Source organism: Labrus bergylta, chromosome 4 (genome assembly GCF_963930695.1).
Source record: "Labrus bergylta chromosome 4, fLabBer1.1, whole genome shotgun sequence".
NCBI classification, from domain to species: Eukaryota; Metazoa; Chordata; class Actinopteri; order Labriformes; family Labridae; genus Labrus; species Labrus bergylta.
Window position 1 is genome coordinate 13,713,336 of NC_089198.1, and position 15,726 is coordinate 13,729,061.

General features: G+C 40.2%; 1 protein-coding gene across 1 annotated transcript in view; it reads left to right on the plus strand.

The window, feature by feature from the left end:
* Positions 1-2,696: 2,696 nt before the first annotated feature.
* scn12aa (sodium channel, voltage gated, type XII, alpha a) overlaps positions 2,697-15,726 on the plus strand; it is a 40,755-nt gene continuing 27,725 nt past the window's right edge. The window contains 8 exon segments of the mRNA XM_065953784.1: positions 2,697-3,454; positions 5,318-5,436; positions 6,642-6,731; positions 7,716-7,844; positions 9,622-9,676; positions 9,843-10,096; positions 10,170-10,280; positions 14,607-14,748. Of these exon segments, the coding sequence (XP_065809856.1) occupies positions 3,188-3,454; positions 5,318-5,436; positions 6,642-6,731; positions 7,716-7,844; positions 9,622-9,676; positions 9,843-10,096; positions 10,170-10,280; positions 14,607-14,748 (1,167 nt within the window). The 5' untranslated portion in view covers positions 2,697-3,187.

Genomic DNA, 15,726 nt, shown 5'->3' on the forward strand with positions numbered 1-15,726 from the left:
TGATATGTACAAGAGGTAATTGGCTCAGGCCCTGTTGAAACTGAAGCACTATGAGTTCAGGCAGGCAGGGGACTTGGGGAGGGGGGACAATCATGCTTCGGTATGGTACAGAGCAACTGAGCCTAATGTTAGTGCACCCTAAGTCCTGCCTCCGCTCCACATCGTGGCCTACTTCTAGATTGACTGACAGTTAGGTAGAGTCAGTATTTCCAATATGGCAACCACTATCCTTGGGCTTGAGCACGCCTCTTCAGAAATTGATGGGTGATGTTTTATACAATCTGGTGTAATTAAAGGAGTCACTCGTTTTGACGATCCCTCAGAAAACTGCATTTTGAATCTATGCTCCTCTCTGCTCTGTAAACAGTTTTTTTGTGTTTTTTAGTCACTTGTTTGGTCTCATAACCTGCAATTTCAACACATAAATTCTCTTACCGCTCTCGGTAGTAACAGGGAGAAGTTTTTACAAAACAAAGTTCACAGCTCAGATAAACCCATGCCACTATCTGCTTAACATCAAACAGCATGTGTGGCTAAAAAAGCAACTAGCTTAACATGACATAAAGCATTAAGAAGCTAAAGGTTAAGAGGGGTTTGAAAACAAAACAGAGCAAAAGACTTTGGTCTACTATCCTGAAACCTGAATGTGGCTCACAGTCTGCTGGGTGTGGTAATTGACAGTTGTTTGCTAACTTGTCCACCAATAGCACCTTTAAAAAGTGCTAATAGGTCAAAGTAGTGTTTACAGCTTGGGGGGCTAATAACAAGTGGCTACAAACGTGAAGCCTTTTGGCATGATTGGCTCCCTGCTTTTTGTGCAGTCTAATACTTGCAGCAAAGTCCTTAAGAAGATTTGACAGTGATATATTTCCAGTATGTCAACATAATCATCCAAAATCTTGTGCCTGCACTTTAAAGATGCACAACGTTGGTTTGTAACTGTGCGCAATATTCCCTGCTTGACACCTTATACAGCTCAGTTAAAAGGCTTTGAAAATATTTTAGCATTACGGGGTTGATTTTGCTTGGAACTGATATTTTAAAGGACGCTGGCAGGCCGGTGACTGGCCCTGCAGTTTTCTTGAGTTCAGCTCAGGAAAACAAGTGACTGTGATTCCAAATCACTGCTTGTGATGCCCTGGTCAGGGCTACAGCCTGTGGACTTAATCCCTCTGACTCAGAACCATGGCTGGCCTAGTTTGACAGAAACAGTTGGATAACAGGAAGCTGTGGTCAGTGGTGAGGGTAAAACACATTTATAACGTGTCTGTGGACCTCCCTCTGTGCCATCTTCCAATCAAAAAGTCAGAGGCCATCCAGCTTTTGACTTAAGCCTTTATACATCGCAATTACACAATGTTTTGAATTAGAAAACATGAGTGAGCTTCAGTGATGGAGACCGACATACCTGTGCCCTTGATAGATAACACAGAAGCCATTTTAAATTCTGTGGTGAACTGTTGCGATAACATCAATCTGACCTTCTACATGCCTATAGACACAAGGTTATTTAGAACTAATTTGTGTGTTTAATCCAAAATGTGTAGAATGTTAAGTGAATCTTCAAACCAAATCTATCAGAAAGACGCTCTGCAATTTAAAACCAGAACATTCTCACTGAAGGACACTCCCACATGATATGCAGAATAGTCCCCACTTTCAACAAGCTTTTGAAGTCATATGGAAACAATCAACTCTTGAAGTTGGTATGGCAGACAGGCTAGCTAACACGTGTGGTCCAAGCTTACTGGATCAGAAACAGAAACAATCAAATATTGAACCAAGTTGGGGTTTTTTGTGGGTTAGTCATTACAACCTCTTGTTGGACCCATTTACTTTATTTTATTTGAGAGACAGTGGATAGAGTCAGAAATGGGGAGAGAGAGAAGTGGGGAACTATATGTAGGAAAGGAGCCACAGGTCGGATTTGAACCTGGGCAGCCTGCTTGGAAGACTACAGCTTCCATACATGGTCGCACTAACCACTGCACCCCCATATACTGTTATTTTAGCCATAGTGAACAGAGAAATATGATTAAAGCAGTTTAGGAATTAGGACTTAACAAATAGAAATGCCATTTTTATGTAGTAAATGGACTTGATCTTGTACAGGTAAAGTACTTTTCTCATTTTCTGCGCTTTTACACCGCAGTTCACAGCTACCCATTTACACCCAATCACACACTGATGGCAGAGACTATATGTATAGAGTCCATAAGTATTAACTAATCCATACATACATACGAAACAGTTGTGTGTGTCTTGCCCAAGGACACATCGACATGTGGCTGCAAGATCCTTCCAGTTGAGATACGGATGACTCTACCACTGAGCCACAGCCGCCCCTGTAGTGACAATACAGTATCTGTTGGAGAAAGTGTTTAGACAGTGGGTAACAGTGGCTTCAATCAAAGAGTGTTCACCAGTGGATACAGAGCTGAGTTTAAAGACCAGCCCTTATAGTGCTTGATCCGGTTCCTTTTATCAAAACATACCATGCAGCTTGTTCAACATCACCAAAAGAAAAGAAACCTGTAAGGTACCAGTCCTCCAAATACAACAGTGGAAGAAGCGCACCTTTATGCATTAAACATCCATAAAATTGGTGGTGGACTATAATCCATTTTGACACTCTGAACATACCAGTACTCATACTTGACAAGCTCTTGACTCAAGGCCAGTCTGTTAATGATTCAATGGATTATAAACTTCGAACAGAAACGAGCACAACGTAATGACTAAAGAGGGTTAGTGATGTCACCCATTGATTTCTTAAGAGGTGTTATGAAGACCAAAGATGGTGAATGCCATACTAGAAATGTTGACTCCAATGAACTTTTGGCTGATCTAGAAAAAGGATCGAGGTTGAGTTAAGGTAGGCAGGATAAATCTTGGATCTTGACCAGATTTCGCTAAAGTTTTTGCAAATCAACCTTGTCCCTAATTGGGGCCATATTATGCGTAATTCTTCACCTTCAAAAAAATTAATCCCCAAACTGTTTTACCAATAAATGAATGGACTATAGAGACTCAACCATTTTTGAACCAGGCTGTACATTTGTTTATTTCTACCAAATTAAGATGACTGATTCTCTCTCACCTTTTTGATCTCTGCTGTGTCTCGACTCCCTACTTTCTCGCTCCTAGCTGTAAGTAAATTCAAGTACAGGAGAATCAGGATGAAAAGATGGCAACCCTGCTGTTACCAACGGGTCCTGATGGCTTGCGGCGGTTCACTCGCGAATCCTTGGCTGCGCTCGAGCAGCGGATTGCGGAGGAGCAGGCCAAGAACGCCAAGGATTGCCATGAAGCTCACAGGAACGCAGAGCCACCCAAACCCAGGATGGACATGGAGGCAGGCAAGCAGCTGCCGCGAATCTTTGGCGACATCCCTACAGAACTCATTGGGGTGCCACTGGAGGACATCGATCCGTTTTACTACAAGAACCAGAGGGTGAGAGCCCTATGTATGTGTGTGTGTGAATTTGTGTAGTAGGTTCGATGGTGATTTGATGGTGGTTATTCTATAAATATAGAAACTATTTTTAAGCTCGGTATAAGATAAGATGAACTTTATTGTCCCAGTGGGAAATTTGTCTTTGTATGATACAAAACAGCACAGTCCCTGTGGGGTCTTTTTCATTGAGATAATCCCCCACAATTTAACAGATTTAAAAAAAAAAAAAGATCACTTGAGGACATAAAGCTTAAAAACTGGCAACTTTTCAACTGTGTACTGAAACCATCTTTCACTCCACCCTTCTTCTCTAACTGGAGGAGATGGTTTAAGGGTGTGGCAGCAATAACTGCAAAAGCATATTGGTGATTTTGTATCTTTAATGGAAAGTACAGATATGATTTTAGTGATGTTTTTAAGAGAAGTGTGATTCACGGGATGGTAAAGGAAACTCCTGTTGATATTTGCTAAAAAAAAAAAAAAAAAAAAAAAAAGGTTATTTGAAGAAAATGCTCTCAGGGCATTTAATCGGCCTTTACATTTCATTTTACACCCTGAGCAGACCAGTTTATCTACTACACTCGAATTAAGACCTTTGGACTTAGGTCTGTAGTCACTGGGACACAGTGGTGATATTTTTAGAGTAGCTAAATAACAGAATTTCCTTTTCAGGTTTATCATATTTCTTATAAACGTCTCCCTTTTTTTATGAAATGAGCCATAGTGAAGGAAAAGTTTCTCTTTAAAAGATCTACATCTCAACCTAATCAAATGTTTTCTAACATAATGAGGACTGTAGACTCAGTCTGTCATTGCTTACTGCACATTCAGGGATGTATCATCTTTTGATGATGTGTGTGTGTGTGTGTGTGTGTGTGTGTGTGTATGTGTGTGTGTGTGTGTGTGTGTGTGTGTGTGTGTGTGTGTGTGTGTGTGTGTGTGTGTGTGTGTGTGTTTGCAGCATGAACAGAGAGAATTATTTCATCAAGCAAAGAAAGAAACACTTGAACATTTGTAAATGTAATGTTTAATATTAGTTTTGATAGTTTGCATGAATTCAATGAATGGTCAGATGTATTCATTATCTGCTTTTGAAGTTGTGTCAGAGATGTTATTGTTCTGTTTTCCTGATACATATTCCTGCATGTTTATGTCACATCTGGATTTGGGACCATGATATGACAGCGATCCGAACGATTAGCCGAGGTTTTCACTGAATTCACCAACTGGTGCTTTAGAGCCGCTCTTTGAGATGAGAGGAGAGCACACTGCATCTCTTTAGATCTCTTGTGGACACAGCAATGGGATTAGCAAGTTTTGATTTGCAGAGTAGATCAGGCTGCTGCCCATTAATGGGCCGCTTACGGAGAGATGAAAAAGGACGTGGCAGTCATTCTCAGGGTCTCTTTGTTTTGGCATGTGATGCGCTTCTGGATGGGAGGATTAACCAAAGACGGAAAAATATTTAAATAAATGCCACATCTGTTGGGGAAAGGTTCAGCCTGCTTTGGAGTTGCCTCCATTATCGCAACTGGCCTGGCCTGTTGCGTGTGCGCGCGCGCGCGCGTGTGTGTGTGTGTGTTCACTGCTTTCTTTGAGGCAGGAGTGCTTGTGGTGGAAGTCAACACAGATGGTAGACAGAGTGGTAGACTCAACACCACCGCAGATCCTCCCTGAACTGCTGCTTACTGCTGCATGTCAGGTTCCTCTGCAGAATTGAAAACAGAAATAGTTGCCAAAATGTGTGTGTGAAAAATATCTTCATTGTGATACTTGTAACAATGTATTTATTTACAGAATTAAAGCATTATGTGATGTTCTTTCCTCTAATGATTTGTGCTTTTCCTGTTCTCTTTGCAGACTTTTATAGTACTAAACAAAGGGAAAGCCATCTTCAGATTCAGCTCCACATCTGCACTTTACATATTTTCTCCTTTTCACTTCATCAGAACAATAGCCATCAAAGTTTTAGTCCATTCATATCCTTTTTGATTCAACAACACTTCTGTTTCTGACAAAGAATGTGAATTCGTTTTTCAATGGAGTAACCAGCTTTTTACTGTCACTTGAATTTGAGGGTCATTTCAGTTTTCTGTCATAAAGTAGTAGTGTCTAAACACTTTATGGGGGGAAATGCTAGAAAACAAAATAATGTGACGTGAGGATCTTTTAAATGTGAATAATCAGTATGAGTTGAGTCTGAGGCTGATGGAAAAAACATATGAAAAAACACTTTAAGAAGTATTAATGTCATTGTCCTGACATCTGCGATAATATGAACATCAGGCAGTATATAAGGCAGTCTGCTTATGACAGAAAGTTTCCATAAAACCTTAGCTGTATGCTTAATGTGAAAGCATTCAGCTTCCACTCCTATCTGAAACTTGCAGATAAGCCAATTTCTCATATTTACTGTTTTCTGCTGTAGGTTTCTATTGGATTTTTCCATAGTCCCATTTTTAAAACAGCTTTGTGATGGCCCCCTCTGGCATCGCAAAACAAATCCCCTGATATCCCTCTTTTAATCTCTGGAATGAAATAAGAGCAAGGAGATTTCAAATCATGTGACGGCTGCCTGTTAGTTCTCAGACAGCCCGTTCGTACTTTTCATGCGGGAGGGAATCTTTCTGCCGGATCAAATCTGTGTTAAAGATTACAATTAAACAGCCATTAATCACATGATATGTGTAAATTGAATGTATCAAATATTGATTCAAAAATGAATCACAACAGCTCCGATCTACATTAAAAGAGTCCTATTGGTTGTTTTATTCTACAATGAACTGTCGGTGAAGAAAACAAGATTATTGAATGAAACATGTTTATTTTCTATTGATTTTATCCTGAATTGTTTTTAAGTGTTTAAATATTCTACACATCCTCCAAAGTTTATCAGTTATCAGATCCTTATTTGCTGTTCAGTGATCCATGAAAACAATGATATCACTCTCCTGACTTCATGTTTCATGGAATTGACTTACATTTTCTATAATCTGCATTTACTATAGGTTTAATACCTTTGGCATGCACAGTGGTGGTTTATCCTAATGGGTATACTGTAGTTCACAGGATTACAAGAAACATTCTGTCATTGTGTCATATATTGCTGGCATATAAAACATATTTTGACTAAGAAACTGTATGTGACTATTTCAAAGAACACTTTCCTTAACCTGTTCCTCACATTATTTAGCCTGTTCATAATGTTCACTATCCTCACCAACTGTTGCTTCATGGCCATGTCGGATCCGGCCCCCTGGACAAAGTACCTGGAGTGAGTAAACACAGTGTTTTTATATCAATACCTCGTGTTGCAGACTGAATAGAAACAGTGCTACATGTGATCTAATGATGGGGGTTTGCTGTTTTGTCAGTGATGACTGAAGAATCAGTTGACCCGTAAGTATACAATGCATGTTACCTCAGTCAGGACTTTAAAAGAGCAGTTTATAAGAAAGCATGTGGTGTGCATGCCATGAAGGATGTGGCTAAGTTATTGTCTTCATTAGTTGTTATCCTGAATTATGAGCACGCGCATGCTACAAAGACTTTCTGAGGGGGGCTCGGTAGAGCAGGTGCCCCATGTACAGAGGCTCACAGCCTTAGCACTGAGGGCTGCTCGCCTGACTCTCTGAAGGTAACACCAATCTGATCCCCAATGTCATCCCTAAACTTATTTTAACAATTAGACTTTTGTTGGGCATACATAAATGTGATCAAAGCACAAAATGTCATTATGCAGAAAGAGCCTGGCTAGCTGTTACAATTTTTTATGATAAATTATGCTAAGCTAACTAACTACAATGTTGCTCACTTGGTAAATGATGGCAGATCTAAAGTGCATGACTGTTTACAAGTACAAATACTTGTATGAATTATTTCTCATGGCTTTTTTTACCACAGTGAAAACTTGAATGTACTGATGACTTGTGCTTACTGCATGGACCTACTTTACTTTCTGCATGTATTTTTTCTTCCCAACATAGAACATGAATTACTGTAGACCACAGTTATATATGTGCTCACTTTTGTATTTAAAACAAATAAAGCATTAATCAGTTTTATATCTAGCAAATAAAAAAGTTACATTGAATAATCTGGATTTTAGTATTTGCACATTATCCATTCTTTGATTTCGCTGCATGGAGACTTTGTGGATTGTTTTTATGTTGAGATCCATTCTGAGCCTGTTGATCTTGAGCGCTTGCATATTCAGATCTGACTGCATTTTCTCCCCCCTCTCTAAATATTTCTCTAGGTACACTTTCACTGGTATTTACACGTTTGAGTCAGCGATAAAGATATTTGCGAGAGGATTCTGCATAGTACCGTTCACCTTCCTGAGAGATCCATGGAACTGGTTGGACTTCTCCGTCATCGTCATGGCGTAAGTAACAATATGACTCAGTGTCACCTGGCATTTACTTCACAGTGTGCTGATCTACAGGCAACTACCAGAAACACATCCAATGCTCACATAACCATGTGGGACAGTTTTTCTGCAGACTGTAATGAGGGGCAGTAAGCCATCCCTCATTTCTGTATTTTTCAGTCATGTCAAAGTGAACATAGTCTGTCGGTCTTCCTGAATGGTGATTTGAAACACCATGAACGATAAGCCTATTGTTGAGGTCAGAGGTATGTGTGCCATGGCTCAATACCCGCAATGCAGGCCACAGATTAGACAGGTGACCTCTCGGTGCATTAATGCTGCTCTGTTCAAGCCCAATCATCCTGATAGGATGTCTGCTTTGTTTGAAAACAGCCAGACAAAATCCCCCTTCACTGTGTGTAGACATGCTCAAAGCTGCCATTACCTGCACCAGTAATTTGTTTTCAATTAATTATGGTTCAGCTAATTCAGATGCGCTTTCTATTCACAGGTACTACTCTGTTGTTTTCACTCTCACTGAGGATGATATCAGTGTTTTCATGTTAACAATGGATCACATGACTGAGGGCCTGATTTACAAAGATCTAAATAGAGTACTAAATTGCGTTATCATGCCGAACATTTGATTGTGCTAAATGATCTTATTAGCATTCTCTCCTCACAGTATTTTGCTCACTAGGGTTCAAACACCCTATATTGCGTATTCATTACACATACTAAATGCACAATGAGTGTTGTCTTGCATATTTGAAAGAGGCAATCCTCAGTACACACCATTAATAGATCAGTTTGCACATTTTTTGCGGGTGATTTCAAGTCTATAAATGTTTTTACTCACTCATATCTTTAGTGAATCAGGCCCTGGGTGTGTGAGAGGAGTTGCCTTTAGTGATGAACTCTGTAGCTTTCCTCTCTCTATGTGTTTTTTTCAGTGACTTCAATCTCATTGTTTTGGTTCAGGCAGGAATTTGTTTGCTTTTGGTAAACTCAGGACCCGATTTATTAAGATCCCAAGTAAAAAGTACTAAATTGTGTGTTGACTCCGAAAAATTTCCAGTTGGTTGGTCTGCAATTTGCAGGTGATTAACTGAGAAAATTTGCTTGAATGATAAGAGGGGCAAAACTTGTGGAGGCGGTAGTATTGAAATTAGGTTTTTGCATGTTTTACTGGTTCACATCATCATCATTGGCTGCAAGCACAAAATGAAACTCAGTCCCGTGTTATTAGAGATATTAGTGGAAAAGGCAAATATTAGTTACAGCAAAAGACTAAAAGAAAAGTGATATGGAAGAGTAGAACATCAATGCCGTTGGTAAACAAGAAGAACAACAGATGAAACTGAGAGAAGGTGGAGATATAAGGCGAAGAACAGAACTTGTTGGAGACTAGTGGAGGATTAAGCAGAAAAAGAATGGTATGTTTACTATCAAGTTTGTGGAGACCAAAACATTAAAATACAGTGTGTGTAGGTTTCATCAGTTGGAAATACACATTTAAAAAAAAAACTCCCTTTTGCACTATTTAAGAAGAGAGAAAAATATGAAGTCAGGCTGTGCAATATGTCGCATTGAAGGCAGCGAGCAGCGTTGAACTGCTAGTCTAACAACGATGATTTTAAATGTATTTTAAATATGTAAAATAAATCCTTTTTTTACACACTTCCTCTCTGTTTGTGAACTCGGTGGAGGGTTGGCCACATTGAGTTCACAGCTTGTTTCTTTTACCCCAGCTGGCTAAGAGTCAATAATTGCAAATATTATCAAATTACAGATATGTGACAGAGTTTATAGACCTTGGAAACGTCTCTGCATTAAGAACCTTCAGAGTACTGCGAGCACTGAAAACCATCTCAGTTATTCCAGGTAAGAATATCGTTAACTCGAACCTTTCAAATTCTTTTAGTTTTGACCATCATCAGTGTTACATTTTATTTGTCTGTGTGTTACCAAACAATTTCAATTTTGTCTCTTCTCCTTCCTCAAGGTCTGAAGACCATCGTCGGCGCTTTGATCCAGTCTGTGAGGAAGCTGGCCGACGTGATGATCCTCACTGTCTTCTGTCTCAGCGTGTTCGCCCTCATCGGCCTGCAGCTCTTCATGGGGCTGCTCCGACAGAAGTGCATCCGCAGCCTCTCACACTGCATCAACTCCTCCTACAGCGCCAACGATTCCTTCATCTGCAACAACAGAAGCTGGAGTTCCAGAGATGACTTCCTCACCAATGAAGGTCAGCTGAAAAGTGACTGGTCCTCAGAAAAACACGTCATTCTTGTATACTTATCGAGATACTTTCATGTATCCTTTACATTCATTGTTTAGAACAAAAAAATTCAACTTTGAACTCTTTTTTTCTTCCTCTCCTCTAGATAACTTTTACAAAGTTGAAGGAGCAAAGGATGCCTTAATATGTGGATATGGAAGTGATGCAGGGTAAGTGAGTGTTTGTCCTGCGTTCTGCTTGATAATCATCTGCAGACGATGGCATAATATGTTTAGCATCTAATGGCTTTTGATCCCACAGATGTTGTGTGTATAATTGGATATAGAAGCTTGAGCATCAGGCTTGGCTCAAACAGTTATCCCGTAGAACCAGAAAAAACAGAAACAACGATAGATACTGTGCTCAAGGCCCCGTATATACAAGTCTGACTTATAGGCATTATATACAGAGGAATGACCCGCGTGGGTTAGCGTGTGAGAGGCTGTGCACAAGACGACATGTGGTGTGGATAATCACCCCGGCCTCACTGGAGCCCTTTACTGAGAAACACGGAGTTGCCAGCTGTTTAGAGAAGGCGGGGGTCTTTGGAGATTTCCTCATCTCAAAAGCTCTATGACATGATTAGGTACCCCGGATCACTTTGGATTGGTTGTGTTGTTTAGAAGAGATGCCACACTGACGTCTTCAAGCAGTTCCTCAGGTTGTGTCTTTTCATTTGAATCTAAATAATGGGTATAAAATGTTAATGGTCATGGATGAGATTTTGTCTGTGGAGTGTCAGACTTTGTTCCCAATCAGAGGCAGAGTGTTAAACCATCCAAATATTGCTACTCAGCCTACGTTCTGAATAATCCTGTAAATCCGAATGCTTTAGAAACAAGCACAACAGGATGAACCCGCCCCATGCCAGGCCCAGTTCAAGGGTTATAGAGAACTAAATACCCATCTGTGTGAATCCAAAATCCTGCAGCTTCAACAAATGGCTTCCATTAAGGTGCTCTGTTAATGATAGATAATGGATGACAGCATATAATAAAAAATATGGATGATATTTAGCTTGTATGTTAAAGTTTTATGTAGTAGTTCCATATTAAGCCTTTTTAGATTCTATATCGTGCTTCTTCCTCCTGTCCAATTCACATAGAGCCACTTTTCGTGGTTCACTGTGAAGAACCCTCAGTGTGTTACTAGACCACAGCAACGACTTAGGCACCAACATATGAACAAGCTAATTAACCCACAACCATTGAAGGCAAATAATCAGACAAGAGGTCAACAAACCACAACCCAACTCCATAAAGAGGCAAAGAACCTCCCCCACCAGTGGACCACCCCGGGACTTTAGCAGCAAATTAAAATTACCTTATGATGTCATCAGACATTAAGGAAACATGCCGTGTTGAAGTGCTGGCTTCTCTGACAACAATGCAGCAGCCAGTATGTCCTTCTTCTAAGTTTAGATTTGGTTGCAGAATGGTTTGTTTTGTTTTGACCAAAGAAGGTAGCCGATTTTACAGAACCCCCATGCCGCTGTTTTGGACTCCCCTTGGTTTGTCAGGCAAACAGCATGTCCCCTGATGCTACTCTGTAGGACGCTTGGATTGGGGGACCTCACCACTGCTTGTACCCCCCGTCTTCAATCCCTCTTTCCAGTCCATTTATGTCCGATCAGACACAGCGCTGGCCAGCTGTCTGCTGTGCAACAACGGCCCGAGTGTCGCGCTTGCTTTGCCAGAATGGGGTTCATCTCTTTTGCAGAGGGCCACAGTACAGTAGCTCTACTCTCTGATAGTTAGTTTATGAACACAAACAATATCTTATTTTTAGTTTTATGTTGAACCTTTTGGTTCAGGGGGACCACTTAATTGGGAGAACTTAATCTCCCAAGACGTCAAACCTTATTCAGTGCTTTCCAGTCAAAGCTCGGAGAGGATACATTGGAGGGCATTCATTGTGAAATGACATCATTACTCGTAAATAGTAAGCTCGGTCAGTAAGACTTGAATCCACCCTGTCCAGCTGTCCCAATGTTTACCTACCAGTCACTGAAAGTGGATTGTTTTAGATTTGTTTCCTGATGTTTTTGTTTTGGTCTGTTTGTGGAGCTCTAGCAGTGCACTGTGATCGACCTTCAGTTTCATTCAGGTTTAATATTTTTTCCTTTTCCTTCATGGTTGAGTTTATGGCTGTTTGGACGTCAATGGAACGAGACAAATCAGGCATTTTGTTTCCCTGTAGTTTTATCTTCGCTCTGTCATCACCAAGACGATGTGTTTTCATTTACTTTTTTGTGTGTTCTTTGTGCTGAGATTCATGTTTACTCAGAGACAGAATCACAGATTTATGAGAGTCTTGCCTTGTTGAAGGTCAAAGTAACCATATGGTCAATAATATGACTGTTGACAAAATGACGGAGGCTGCCTTTTAGCTTGTGTGAGGTTTTAGAGAGAAACTTTCTGAGGCTGGCTGTGGAGACGAGCAAGATATTAAGCAGGTCAGGATGGAGGACGTAAAACATAGAGGATGCTTAATCTTTTGAGTGTATTCCAACAAGTAATCCCTGAGTAGATTTCCAAATTAAAGCTTTGGATACGTTATGATGGCACCCACATGCATGCACACAAACACACACAGAGACAAGTGGGCACGCATATGCACACACATTTTCACATGATATTTTCAGCCTGGATGGTTAACAAGTTTGTGATAAATGATTTGCTCAAAGGACCAGGCTGTTTCTCATCATGCCTACTGTTGAGTTCAAGCAAACACTTATCCCCTCGCATCTTAAAGCCACTGTGCATCAAGGATTAGGACTTTCAACTCTTGCCCTTGACTGCACAGATGATGGCATAGAAGCCCACCGCCTTAGCCAGACAAAGAGAAAACACAGTTGTTTCTGTTGTATTGTTTAAAAAAAGGGGCTTAATTTTAATCTTTTAAAGGTCAAATGAATTGTGCGTCTTCATTTAGCAATCAGAGTTAGATTTCAGAACAAAGCTATCAACACTGCAATCAAACACTGTCTTTAAATCCAATAAAGAACCTTGTGATTCAAATTTTAAAATGCAAATGATGCATTTTAGTTTGCAAATTCCATGAGTGTTTTACTTGAATCCAAAAGTTCTGGTTTTGGATCTTGTTTTTGAGCTTTGCTTTCAGAGCTATCATAGAGCTTCTGTATACCTTTGATAGTTATTTGGTGATTAAGTGCAACATTATTAGATCAATTTGAAAAGTGCATCCTCTCAGTCTTCTGCCTGCTTTCCAGAAAATGTGTGCTCAAACAGGCCGTTTGGAGATTTTCCCTTCATGACATCACAAAGGGCAGTAACCCCTCCCCCAGGTGGGTGACACTCCCACAGCTAGGTGTTTGTTCTGCCCTCTGAGTCTGCCTTCTCACTGTAAACAATTGAGTATTGTGCAAGAAAGCCCGTTCCACCAAAACCCTTCCAGGGAGGGGCGTGGTCAAACACAGCTCATTTACACAGAAACAGTTTCTGAGCAGGATCTTTAATAGAGGGGTTTATAGGCATGATCAAATACAGGATCAGAGTTGAATTTTTAGCAAGAAACGTCATCAGCTTGTCAGCTCTTCAGTTAATGAACTCAAATCATTTCAACTTGCAGAAACCTGAATGTGGCTTTAATTGCTGATTCAGTGAAAAGTTTCAGTTAAAGCACAAATGGATCAGTCTAATAACTGTAGTAATGTACGTTATAAACATTTAGTGTTTCTTTTTCTCCTCCAAAGGTTGACAGAGTTTCTTTGATTACAAAGAGAATAACTTTACCTGAAGCTTCTGAGTGTTTACACTTTGCCATATTGAGCACATATTGAAATGTTGGTGTCCGGTTGAGCAGCGCAGCAGAGAGAAGAAGCGGCCTGACAGTAAGACGTCGCTGGCCTGATGCAGCCTCGTCTGCCCTCATGCTGGATATTAGTGAGCGGTCCTGCTCAGCTGGCTGGTCAGTCAGATCTACAGCTGTTCTCACAGCAGCGCCGGGCCGCCCAGCTGTTTACCGGCCATTACAAAATTATTCTGTGCTTTGATTGACGGAGCAGTCCAGCTTGTTTTCAGCCGCTGGACTTAAATATTTGCTGTAATGCCACTGTGCTGACAATGAAGATCAGTAATGGAGGCATGGCGCTGAACGTTGTATTTTATGTTATTTATTTCATCTGCACTGCAATTTGAAATCCATCTGGCTCAGTGTAATCCCTTTTGCTACAGCGCTTTTTAGTGCTCCTGCGGGGAACACATTTGAAGTGCCCTCTCCAGTTGAAATAATGGCTTTGATAGCAGTGTATGTACTTACTCACTCATCACTCATCCGCTTCTCTGCACTGTGGAGTCAAAGGCCGGGGCGTTCTGTAGATACTGGGGATGTTTTGAACTCTGGCAAAGCGGCATGCACGCTACCACAGCTATATCTGTCCCAGCTGCCTTTGATTTAGTTGTGCATAGCCTTTGTTTATCAGTGTTGTCCTGTATTCATCCCTCCTCTGCCTTTTGACTGTGTGTACATTATAGGAAGTGTCCCGATGGATTTGACTGCCTCAAAGTAGGAAGGAATCCAAACTATGGCTACACCAGTTTTGATTCGTTCGGCTGGGCATTCCTGGCCCTCTTCAGACTCATGACACAAGACTACTGGGAGAAACTCTTTCACCAGGTGACATTTTTCAATCCTATTTGGAATCTGCCAGTATCATGTGATTATTTGAGCTGCCCTTTAACTAGTTATAATAAAACATACATTTAGATTCTCATAGAAATCAATTGATCCCTGTAACATGGTCGAATTAAATCGTTTTATTCAGTCAAATGTCAAATTATGATCGTTGAAAGAACACTCAGTTTGTTTTTTTTGTATTTCTTAAAACCAGGCAAAAATTATATATAATATAATTTTCTACCATAACTGCTTTGATTTCACAAAAAAGGGTTATTCTGTGATTCAAAAGTCAGCATTAGCACTCAGAAAGGATTTAAAACTTTTTAATTTAAAGCGCACATGTTGAATTTCCCATGAAAAGAGACTACATGTAGGTTTCAAAGTTAGTCACCTATGTCTTGCATTAACTGTCACATTAAACACAAAATCATAATTTTTGCTGATTCTGCCATTATTTAATAGTTAACTTCTAACCATGACAGTTTCTGCTTAGTGATCATTTTACAGGAAACATAAATATGCAGGACCAAAGTCAAACTAAAGTTCCAACCTAACGGATACATAAAGTTATTTGAAGTTGAAAGGCGTTCTGGAGCAGTTTAATGAACTTCAATGTTAACAAAATGTTTAAAACTTCACCTAAATTTCAAAACACTATAACTTTATCTTATGAGTGGGTCATGTGATTCCTTTTCATGTGAAATAAGTTTTGTTCTGACAAACCAAGAAACATCATCAGACTGTGATTTGTGAATTTAACTGCTGCAGTCAAATTAAACTGATCAGTTTTTTAAATAGCCATTGTGTCATGTGACTGTGTTTAACATGATATGAGTCATCTGTAGATACAAACCACGGAATATGTCCAACTCTGCCGTTCTCAGTTCAGTTCTTTCAATTCTCCTGCAAAGTTTCTGCCAGACTGAAACATTTAACTGGCTGGTGAGCAACAGAGAGCAGCCGATGGGACAAACA